General features: G+C 42.2%; 1 protein-coding gene across 2 annotated transcripts in view; it reads right to left on the reverse strand.

The window, feature by feature from the left end:
* paxip1 (PAX interacting (with transcription-activation domain) protein 1) overlaps positions 1–12,456 on the reverse strand; it is a 96,306-nt gene that overhangs the window by 4,608 nt on the left and 79,242 nt on the right. For both annotated transcript variants that reach the window (XM_052016903.1, XM_052016902.1), the window contains exons 14-18: positions 11,946–12,013; positions 10,473–10,575; positions 4,128–4,296; positions 2,411–2,511; positions 310–444 (exon numbers count right to left, since the gene is read on the reverse strand). In XM_052016903.1, the coding sequence (XP_051872863.1) occupies positions 310–444; positions 2,411–2,511; positions 4,128–4,296; positions 10,473–10,575; positions 11,946–12,013 (576 nt within the window). The remainder of the gene's footprint in view (positions 1–309; positions 445–2,410; positions 2,512–4,127; positions 4,297–10,472; positions 10,576–11,945; positions 12,014–12,456) is intronic.

Here is a 12,456-nt window from a genome sequence, read left to right on the forward strand (position 1 = left end):
TCACATTGGACTATCATCGCCAGAGTCTAGGGGAGGTTTGAACTCTGGAGCAAAAAGGAACAGAATATCCACTTACTATTTCACCTATTTTCCTTCAACAGTGAGGGGAGAGGAAGTTAAAATGGTTTTCTGACAATGTGACTGTTTTAATTTTCAGTCAGCACTGCTTTCTTGACACAGATGGAAGATGAGCAGTCAAGGTTATCAGTGGAAAAGGGCAGTGGATTTTTTTTTAAAGAAAGCATGGCTCATATCTTGACTATTACTTTAATAGAAAAAGATTTCAAACAAGACATGACAATAACCAACCTTATTCTGTTTATGCTCCATGATCTTGCGATAAGATGGCTGCTTGGTTAACAGTTTCCCACCTGCACACTCTATGATGGCTTTCATTGTTGCGAGACTAGGGCAAATTCCAGGAGTGATGTAGAAATACTTTCCCTATGAAAGTGGATAAACATGGAGAAAGCCGAAGTCATCAAACACAAAATGCTTTAGACGATGGAAAGGATCACAGACTAAAATGTGGCATCTAAACAACAGGTTTTAAATAATGTATATGAGCAATATGAAGACACAAGAGACTGCAGATGCTGGAATCTGGAGCAACACACAAAAAGCTGAAGGAACTCAGCAGGTCAGGCAGCATCTTTGGAAGGAAATGGACAGTCGACCTTTTGGGTCGAGACCCTTCATTTGGACCGGATCATTAAGGACCCCCACCATCCTGGCCATCCCCCCTTCTCAATGCTGCCATCAAGCAGGAGGTACAGGAGCTTGAAGACCCACACCTCAAGGTTCACCTGATTGAATTCTTTGAGGATGTGACAAAACACATTGATGAGGGTAGAGCAGTGGATGTGGTGTATATTGACTTTAGTAAGGCGTTCAATAAGGTTCCCCCATAATAGGCTTATTCAGAAGGTCAGGAGGCATGGGATCCAGGGAAACTTGGCTGTGTGGATGCAGAATTGGCTTGCCCATGGAAGGCAGAGAGTGGCTGTAGATGAGAGTGTATTCTGCCTGGAGGTCAGTGACCAGTGGTGTTCCACAAGAATCTGTTCTGGGACCCTTGCTCTTTGTGATTTTTATAAATGACTTGGATGAGGAAGTGGAAAGACGGGTTAGTAAGTTTGCAGATGACACAAAGGTTGGTGGTGTTGTGGATAGTATAGAAGGTTGTCGAGGGTTACAATGGGACATTGATAGGATGCAAAGATGGGCTGAGAAGTGGTAGATGGAGTTCAACCCGGAAAAGTGTGAAGTGATTCACTTTGGAAGGTCAAATTTGAAGGCAGAATACAGGGTTAATGGCAAGACTCTTAGCAGTGTGGAGGAACAGAGGGATCTTGGGGTCCAAGTCCATAGATCCTTCAAAGTTGCTGTGCAAGTTGATACGGTTGTTCAGAAGGCGTATGGCGTGTTGGCCTTCATTAGTTGGGAGATTGAGTTCAAGAGCCGCGAGATAGTGTTGCAGCTCTGCAAAACCCTGGTTAGACCACACTTAAAATATTGTGTTCAGTTCTGGTCACCTCACTGTAGGAAGGATGTGGAAACCTTAGAAAGGGTGCAGAGGAGATTTACCAGGATTGGAGAGCATGTCTTATGAGGATAGGCTAAATGAGCTAGGGGTTTTCTCTTTGGAGAGGAGGAGGATGAGAGGTGACCTGATAGAGGTGTACAAGATAAGAGGCAAAGATCGAGTGGACAGCCAGAGACTTTTCCCCAGGGCAGAAATGACAAACATGAGGGGGCATAATTTTAAGGTGATTGGAGGAAAGTACAGGGGGGATATCACAGGTAAGTTTTTGTTTTACACAGAGAGGGGTGGGTGCGTGGAATGCGCTGCCAGGGGTGCTGGTAGAGACAGATATATCAGGGTCATTCAAGAGGATGACAGAAAAATGGAGGGGTGCGTGGGAGGGAATGGCTAGATTGATCTTAGAGTAGGTTAAAAGGTTGGAACAACATCGTGGGGGCTGAAGGGCCTGTACTGTGCTATAATGTTCTATGTTCAACAACAGCTTCTTCCCCACTGCCATTAGGTTCTTGAACCGAAATGCAAAACCCTAACACTACTTCTAACTATATTTTTTTCTCTCAATTTGCACTAATGTAATAATGTTTATTTTGTCAAGCAAGTTGTGCATAATTTATGTTAATTTAAGTTTATGTTAACTTATGTCTGTACTGTAATGTGCCACTGTTGCAAAAAGCTAATTTAAGGCATTTATACCCTGAGTATGTATACTTACGAGAATAAACTTGAACTTGAAGTTCCACATATACGACCACAATCCTCTCTCGCATTGAAATGAGACAAGGAAAACCTTTGCCTGACTGCTATCCAAAATATTGGGAAACGTAATTGACACATACAGTATACAGGGAACAGAATAAGTCTTACTTTGAATAAGGGGGCACCTTGTGCTCTTTTAAGTGACTCCTCCAAGCTAAAACAGAAGAGGACTTCAGCTTCTGCGTCTCTCAGTACGAAGTTCTGCTCATCTGCAAAGAAAGCAATAAAAAGAGCTATATGAAAGATCACAGCTAAAAGATGTATGCATTGAAAAAAAGTACAACCAAGGAATGTCAATTGTGAAATCTTAACCCAAGCACCTTTCACAATAGTGCACCACGTTTTAAAACAAAACCTTGGGCATACCAGTTTTAAGGAGGGATGGCATATGCCATTCCTGTGGTAACACCACAGAACCCAGAAGGCACTAAACAGATGGAGTGGGAGGAAAAAGTAGTGGCACAGATGGGGAAAGAAGCTGATGGGTTGACAAGATGATTGGAAAGAATTAGCAGAAGTGGACTTGTTTGGAGGAGGGGGAAAAGATAGTGAAAATACATCAATTTTAAATCACAGAATATGTTTCATTTACAAATGTTTTCCAAATCCAATGTTCAATTATCTCCAGAACAAAGCACTTTCAAACAATTGAATGTACCTCTGTCAGTACTACTCTTAAGCTATCTTAAAAATATTTTAAGCTTAATTTTGAATTAACAAACAAAATTGCAGTGAGAAACTGTTAGGGAGCAACGTTTTAAAATAAAATCTGTGGGGGGAGAAAAGCCTGCTGTTTTTGTTATTTGCGCTTCACATCTGTGGTTTTAGACTTTCACCACTTATGTGCAGAATCTCAACCAGGCATAGCAAATGGATCCCTGCACACCCATCCTTAGAGCTCCAAGTGAAATTCTGATCAATTTCTATCATTACACCAGATAGTCCCAAACTAAAGCTGGAAAAACAGGCCTGCATCTCAGATTTTAAAAAGCAATTCACAGGGGTATTGTGCTACTGAAAAATGCAATTTTCTCTTCCAAAATATTTTTTCAATGAAGTGACATTTTCCACAGCCAGGCATGCTGAACGCTCTGTCTCCACCAAACTACTTTTATTCAATTTTCCAGATAGGCAACATTTATCTACTTGCCCTTGAGGTGTTGGTGGAGAGCCACTTTCATAAAATGCTGCAGTCCTCCTGATGAAACTGCCACCCATCTAAATCTTGGAACTCCCTCCCTGCTGGAGTGACGATAAAGGAACAAAGATAAATGGTAGGTGTTGCAGATGTGGAAGGTATAGTCAGGGTAGCACAGGTGAGTAACTACACTGCATTTTGTAGACGGTATACACTACAGTCATGGTGTGCTGGTAACTGGTTGGGGTAGTGGATGGGACCTGTATTCTCCTAGATAATGTTGAATATGCTGAGTGCTGTTGAAACTGCATTCATCCAAGGATACAAGGAGCACTTGCAGGCAGGTACCATCCAGTTAATCTTACAAGAGCCAACATTCATGATGAATACCACCAAGAGAAATACAATGTTAAGCACTGGTGCGTGATCTTCCCCAAATGAACACAGAGTGATAGAGTGATATGGAAACAGCTGCTTCATCCCACCAAGTACGCACTGGTCAACAACCACCCATTTACACTGACCTCATTTTATTCACCCCATATTAAACATTCTACTATTCTGGGCTCTGACTTTATTTTGGTCTGTGTGTATAAGCATTGTGGTTTCCTCACCTCTGGAGTGACAGGGGAAGAGCCTGATTAGAAAGATCTGAAATCTTTACTAACCACAAGACAACTGACTTACCTATAAATTTCTGACTTTTAAAACTCTCCTCCAGCCACTCAGGCGTGACTATGTGGTTCACAGTAGAGATGGCGGTCAGGAATTTCACCGTACGGGTCACCTTATTGGCTACCAGATGAGTGCATTTCTGAGCAGATTCTGCAACCTCGCCACCAAGAACATAAAGTTTCTGAGAAAGGGGGAAAAAAAACAATCCCTCTAATTATGAACAAAATGCACAAGCACCAAATGGTTTTTCCACCTCAACTCTTGAAAAATGGATTTGCACTCCGATTAAAAACTGCTCATGGTTTAAAATCAAATATAATGGCTCAAATAAAAGAAAATATTTGGACATTTTCCCATTCTTCTCACTTTGGTCTAGAAATTTAGAAAACCAATACTTGTGTATAAAATTGCCATTATCAATCCATTATCATCATAATCAAAGACCCCACCCACCTGGGTCATTCTCTCTCCTCCCCTCTCCCATCAAGCAGAAGATACAGGAGCTCAAGGGCACATACCACCAGGGCCAAGGACAGCTTCTATCCCACGGTGATAAGACTATTGAATGGTTCCCTTGTACAATGAGATGGACTCTTGACCTCCCAATCTACCTTGTTATGACCTCGCACCTTATTGTCTACCTGCACTGCACTTCCCTGTAGCTGTGACACTATGTATTCTGTTATCATTTTTACCCTGTACTACCTCAACGCACTGTGTAATGAATTGATCTGTACGGACAGTATACAAGACAAGTTTTTCACTGTACCTCAGTACAAGTGATAATAATATGCCAATACCAGTCCTTACATTCAAGCCTGTCCCTAGCCTTTTCTTCTGCTCTTACTGCAACCCTCCCTTTCCTCTTCAGAACCCAGAAGTGTGAGGAATAAAAATAGCAGATGATATAACCCCTCAAGTCTGTTCTGCGGTACACTGAAATTCCAAAGCACAAATGTATCAGGCAGGAGAAAGTAATGAAATATTGGAGCACATTAGGGTGGATCAACCCCCAGGGCTTGACAGGATCTATCCCAGGATGATAAGGGAAGCAAAGGATGAGATTGCTGGGGATGTGAGATTTTTGCATCTCTGTTAGCCATGGGTGAGGTACTGGAGGATAGTTAGTGTTGTCCCCTTGTTCAAAAAGGGCAGTAGGGATAAGCCTGGAAACTACAGGCCAGTGAGCCCTCCGTTAATGGTAGGGAAGTTGTTGGAAAACATTCCAAGGGACAGGATTTATATTCACTTAGACAGGCAGGGACAGATTAGGAGAAGTCAGTATGGTTTTGTGCAGGGGAGATCACGTCTCACAAACCTGATCGAATCTCTTGAGGAGGTAACTAAGAAAATTGATGAAGGCCCAGCAGTTGATGTGGTTTACATGGACTTTAGTAAGGATTTTGACAAGGTCCTGCATGGTGGGGTGGTTTAGAAAGTCAAGGCACAAAGGATCCAAAATGTGTTATCATACGATCCAAAATTGGATTTGCTGATGGGAGGCAGAAGATAGTGGTGGAAAGGTGCTTTTCTGACTGGAAATCTACAAGGGGTGTACCACAGAAATTAATGTTGGGATCTTTGTTGTTTGTAATAGATAAAACTGACACGAATGAGAATGTAGGTGGTCTGATTAGTAAATTTGCAAATAATACGAAAATTAATTGAGTCATAGATACCAAAGAAGGTTGTCTAAGGATACAGCAGGACACAGATCAGCTGAAAAGTTGGGCAGAGTGGTAGTAGATGGAATTTAATCCAGATAAGTATGATGTAATGCACCTTGGGGAAGTCAAATTCTGTTAAGACAAATAGGGTACATGGCAGGGACCTTGGGAATGTTGATATATAGAGAGACCTTGGGGTACAAGACCATAGCTCCCTGAAAATGGAGACAGAGGTGATATGGTAACACAAAAGGCATTTGGTATGCTTGTCTTCACAGGCCTAGGCCTTGAGAATAAGAGATGGGACATCACGTTGCAGCTGTACAAAACATTGGTCAGACTGCACTTGGAGTATTGTGGAGAGTTCTGTTTGCCACACAACAGGAAGGATGTGGTGGCAATAATGTGGGTGCAGAGTGACTCAACAGGATGTTGCCTGGAACGGAAGGCTGCAGTTATAAGGAAAGGCCAAGTTTATTCTCACTGGAATGTAGGAGGCTGAGGTATGACCTTAGAGATTTATAAAATTATGATGGGTATGGATAGAATAAATAGGCAAGAATCTTTTTCCCATGATGGGAGACATCTAGAACTAGATTTATGATGAGAGGGAGGAGATTTAAAAGGAGACCTGAGGGGCAATTTCTCCACCCCTCCTCCCCCCCCCCGCCCCCCCACAGAGGGTGGTGGAATGAGTTGCCAGAGGAGGCAGATAAAATTACAATGCTTAAGAGGCCTTTGGACTTAGATAGGAAAGAAGAACATGGATCTAATATGGACAAATGGGATTAGCGATAATAGGCATCATGATCGGCATGGACGAGGTGAGCGAAAAGGGCCCGTTTCTGTGCTGCATGATTCTATGATGATCAATTTCCCTGCATCCTCGAATTGCCTGGTGCTCAAAAATCAGCTGACCCTAGAAATCCTGAAATGCATTCAACTATTGGGCATCCATTGCCCACTGGGGCAAGGAATTCGAAGATCTATAATCACCTGCGAAAAGGAATTTCTCATCTGCACCCTGAGGCAAAGCCCCTGCACTCTCCTCCTCTCCCACCATTTTACATTCACCAGCCACGAGGGAACAGCCTCTTGCCATAAAGACACATACATTAGACTATTGCTTATTGACTACAGCTCTGCCTTCAATACAATAATTCCAAGCAAGCTTGTCACCAAACTCCGAGACCTAGGACACAACACCTCCCTCTGTAACTGGATCCTTGACTTTCTAACAAACAGACCGCAATCAGTGAGGATAGGCAGCAATACCTCCGGCACAATTATTCTCAACACTGGTGCCCCACAAGGCTGCGTCCTCAGCCCTCTACTCTACTCCCTATACACTCACGACTGTGTGGCCAGATTCTGCTCTAACTCCATCTGCAAGTTTGCAGATGATACCACCGTTGCAGGCCGCATCTCAAACAGCAATGAGTCGGAGTACAGGAAGGAGATAGAGAGCTTAGTGGAATGGTGTAGTGGAATACTTCCTCAGGAAGCTAAAGAAATTTGGTTTGTCCCCTTTGACTCTCACCAACTTTTACCGATGCACCAAAGAAAGCATCCTATCTGGATGTATCACGGCTTGGTACGGCAACTGCTCTGCCCAAGAACGCAAGAAGCTGCAGAGAGATGTGGACACAGCCCAGCGCATCACGGACACCAGGCACCCCTCCTTGGACTCTGTCTTTACCTCTCGTTATCTTGGTGTAGCAGCCAGCATAATCAAAGACCCCACCCACCCAGGACATTCTCTCTTCTCTCCTCTTCCATCGGGTAGAAGATACAGGAGCCTGAGGGCACGTACCACCAGACTTAAGGACAGCTTCTACCCCACTGTGATAAGACTATTGAATGGTTCCCTTATACAATGAGATGGACAATGACCTCACGATCTACCTTGTTGTGACCTTGCACCTTATTGCACTGCACTTTCTCTGTAGCTGTGACACTTTGTACTGTTATTGTTTTTACCTGTACTACATCAATGCACTCAGTAGTAACTCAATGTAACTGCACTGTGTAATGAATTGACCTGTACGATCGGTTTGTAAGACAAGCTTTTCACTGTACCTCGGTACAAGTGACAATAATATACCAATACCATATCAATCTCTCTTAGGGCCTCTCTCTCATTGAGAACAGGAAGTCCAGCAAGTTTAGACCAATCTATATCTCTCTTCAAAAGACAAACCCCTCATAACACAAATCATGCCACAGCGCACTGACTAAGTATATTTTCCTCGGATACATAACCACAAGATACGAAAATGATCTCATTAACACCCTGTACAATTATTATAAGGCTATTCTAATTTTGTACTCCAATCCCTCGCATGCAAGACATCAAACCATTTGTTTTCCCAGCTGTATAATCTATCTGCATGTTAACTTTGAGTTTGAGCTCCATGAACCAAAATAAGCAGCCACCGTCACCAGCATTTCTTTAATCAAACCATGTAAACAATATTCTGCTTTTCCTATTTTTAACCACACAAGTGAACAACTTCATTTTTTCTCATTACATTCATTTGTCACCTTTGTGCCAATTGAGGGTGATGTAAAAGTGTTGTTATGCTTAGTAACAGTGGCTCACTGTTTATTCTCCACCTCTTCTTAATTCAGTGTAGATACTTGGACATGTTAACAAAAGATGAAAATCTGTGCACACTGCATGGAGAAAAATAACCAGCAAAGTGGAACTTGTAATGTGATTTACACCTGATCCCTAAAGTTGAACCCATATTAAATACTATTAAGGTTAGAACTAGAGTATCGCACACAGCTCTGCTCACCATACTGCAGAAGAAAAATGAGAAAGTCTCAACAGGGTGCCAAAATGATTCTCTAGAATGGTTCTGGTTACACTGATGAAGCTGGGCTTGTTCTCCTTAGAGCAAAATGGAGAGATGAAATTTGACAGATGTATAACCTTGTGACTGGTTTAGATAGAAAAACTAGAGAGAAGTTGTACCCAGTAGTGGATGGGTCAAGGAAAAGATGAAGAAGTTTAAAATGCTGGGAAAAAGGTAAAAGCAGATGTGAGGAAAAATGTCCTTCATTTCCTACAGGAGTAGTGGAAGTAGAATCAGGGTGCTCAAAGAGGAAATGGAGAGGCATTTGAGAAAATCATTTGCAGTGCTACAGAGAAGAAGCAGGCGAATAGGCCTGATGAGGTTACTCCACTAGGAACAGCCACAAACTCAATATCCAGAGCAGGTTTCTTACTGTGCCATATCAATTCTATGACGATGAAGACAATGGAAATGTCCAGCTTAGATGGCGCAGTCACATGGCTGCTTTTAGCGTATTTGTTTCCAAAGACTTGGATCAAGATTAGTTTGAATTGTACTGCAGCAGCAAGGGCAATTAAATTCAGGTATTTAAACAAATATGGTATTAAATTTAAAACTAGTATGGCAACAATGAAACTAGCAGATTATCCTAAAAACTCAAATCTCATAGAGCATGAAAACTGGCCCATCAGCCCATTGGGTCCACGTCAGCTATCAGGTACCAGTCTGTACCATTCCCACTTTTCAGCACTCACAGTGGTCATGCAAATACTTAAATGTTGTGAGTGTACCTACCACCATCACTCCCACAGTGAGTGCATTCCAGATTTCAACCACCCTCCATGTCACAAAAAAATTCTTCCTCAAACTCCCTCCCCTTTACATTAAAGCAACACCCTTTGTTATAGACACTTCTGCCAAGGGGAAAGTTTTCAGTATTTATCCTTCATAGTTTTGTATATCCCTATCAGCTTGTCGCACCCACTTAGTCACCCCCTTCTCTGCTCGAAGAAAAACAAACCCAGCCTATCCAGTTTCTCCTCATAGCTGAATTGTGCCAGGCAACATCCTGGTGACTCTCCCCCAAACCCTTTGTGGTGCAATGGTAACCTTTCTACAGTACGTCAACCAGAACTGTGCACAGTATTACAGCTGCGGCCAAACTAGCTGTACCCATAACTTCCTTGCTCTTATACTCTATGATCTTGTTTCTGTGTTGTACAACTCTATGACTAATGACAGCAGGTATCCTATTTGCCTTTCTGTCAAACTTATCAGGCACGCTTGGACATGTACGTCAAGGTCTCTCTTCCTCACTATTTCCTAGCAGCTTACCATTCATTCCCCCTCACCCCACTATACTCCTGCTGCGGGCCATTTCACTGCCAAATTAGCATTAGCAAACCCCATCTACCCTCCACAATGACGGAGAACCCGCTCCAGTACAGGTGTAAGCTGTCCAGCTTGTACAGGTCCCAGCTTCCACAGAAATGGCTCGAGTAATCCATAAATCGAAAATCCTGTCTCCTGTACCATCTACTCAGCCACTCATTCATCTGACGTGTCTTCCTTTTCCTATGTGTGCTAGGATGTCCTTCAGGGAAGAAAATCTGCCATCCTTCTCTGGTCTGGTTGAAACATGACAGCAGATCCAGAGCAAGGTGGCCGTCTCATCACTTCCCTCCAGGTGGTATCACAGAATGGATATTAAATGCTGGTCATGCCAGCAACATTCACACCCTGGGCAAAAATTACAAAAAAAATTACTCACTTCTTAGCAGCCAATATAAATAAAAATTAAATGTCACCTTTCAAGCATTTGGCATACATTTCACATCAAGACTGCCATGCTATTCAGTGGCAAAGACACGAGGCAAAGAGAAGGTTACCTTGATGTACAGCTGAACCTGTGCAAGTTCAAATCCCGTAAACAGCACTGCTGGTGTGGATTCTGGAGGGAGTTTCTTTGATGGGGGAGGCAAGTCCTCAATCCTGGTTAAACAGATGACGTATTCAGTCAAAAACTATGATTGTATCAATGAGAAAATATACAAATCCATCCCCCTCTCCTGCCACATGGTCTTACTAGGACTTTTTTGCCTCCACCCTCCTGAAGGCACAGGAAGTCACTACAGTACTATTGCATACAGAATTTATTGGACCATTGTGGACAGTGATGAGACAATTTACAACTCAGCTCAATATGATTCTGATCAAATGGTCAGATGTTTTTACTGTGAATAGTGGACAATTAAGTACTCAAGTAATAATTTATGCTCCCAAATCTTCAGTCTGAACTTCTTCTCAAATCTGGAATGTCCCTCGTCTTCATCATCGGAGCCATTAGGAATGATAGCTTTTCTCAGGGGTTGGAAAGAACAATTCCAAAGAGCAACTTACAATTGCAAAGATGCCACCTTTTTATCTCCTCCTGCATTTCTGAAAATATTCAGATCATGTCTTGCCAAAAGCCAAATTGCAAAACTTTAATTACACTGAATGAAATTTGAACATGAACTCCTGCGTACTTTTCTCTGAGAAGATCACTGACTGTGATAATGGTGCTAACTGCTCCACTCAGTGGTGGAGTGCAGAGGAGATTCACCAGGATATTGCCTGAACTGGAGAACATTAGATATGGGGAAAGATTAGACAGGCTGCGATTGTTTTCCTTGGAGCAAAGGAGGCTGAGGGGTGACGTGACAGAGGTGTATAAAGTTATAATAGGGGTAGATAGGTTAGATAGTCAGCATCTTTTTCCCCCAAAGCAGGGATATCAAAAACAAGAGGGCTTAGGTTTAAAGTGAGATTAAGGAGTTTGAGGGGAAAGTTTTATTTTAAAAAACACATGGAGAGTGGTTGATATCTGGAACTCGCTGCCAGAGGAGGTGATGGAATCCGATACAAATCACTACATTTAAGAGACATTTAGACAGTCACTTCAGTAAGCAAGGCATAGAAGGATACAGACCCAATTTGGGCAAATGGGATTAGTATAGATGAGCAAAAAAGACATCACGGACATGGTGGGCCGACGGGCCCATTTCTGTGCTATATCACTCTGACAAACCATTAGGGAATTTATATTATATTAACTTACACAGTTTCATAACCTCAGTGCATTTCAGGGGGCCTCGAACGAAGAGCTGAGAATTATTACATGACAATCCAAGCTATGGGCACTACTGGGCATGCTCAACCACATCAGCAGGGTACAAGGTCCAAAAACTCTCAGCTGTTATTTAGACTTGGTTGCCTGGGCTTTTAACTTTTTTTTTAAAAAGCAAGTTATCTTATCCAACAGGAGGATGAAATAATCAATCTGAAATTTAACAGAAAAATAAAATCTTTCATGTTCTTACCTTGCTCTTTTCACAGGAGGTGGAATGTTACATTCATTTTGTTTCTGTTTAGACTGGATACGTACACTCTGTAAGATAAAGCAACACCATGAACTACCAAAAATCTTCAGCATATTTACAAAGCAGTTACAGAACAAAAACAGGTCATTTCCCCAAAAGCTCCATCCTGGTGTGTTCACTCCACACAAATCACCTTCTACCCTTTATTAGGTAAAGCCTCCAACCTACTCCTTCATTCCTTTCACACATTTGAAAACGGATCCAAAGACATAACAAGGAAGAGGATAGAAAAGAGTAAGGGCTACTACAGACAAAAAGGTAATCTGTGTGTGGAGGTGCAGGATCTTAATAAATAACATGCATCTTCATAAAAGAGGGACAAAGGTGATGCTGCATTTTAAGGATAAAGTGTGAAATGACAGAGAGGATACACATACCAAGGAAGGAAACATTCAGGGATTTAGATTCTTTGAAAGTGGATCAAACCCTCAAGCATGATAGAATATATCCT

The sequence above is a fragment of the Pristis pectinata genome, chromosome 5, assembly GCF_009764475.1.
Source record: "Pristis pectinata isolate sPriPec2 chromosome 5, sPriPec2.1.pri, whole genome shotgun sequence".
NCBI lineage: Eukaryota > Metazoa > Chordata > Chondrichthyes > Rhinopristiformes > Pristidae > Pristis > Pristis pectinata.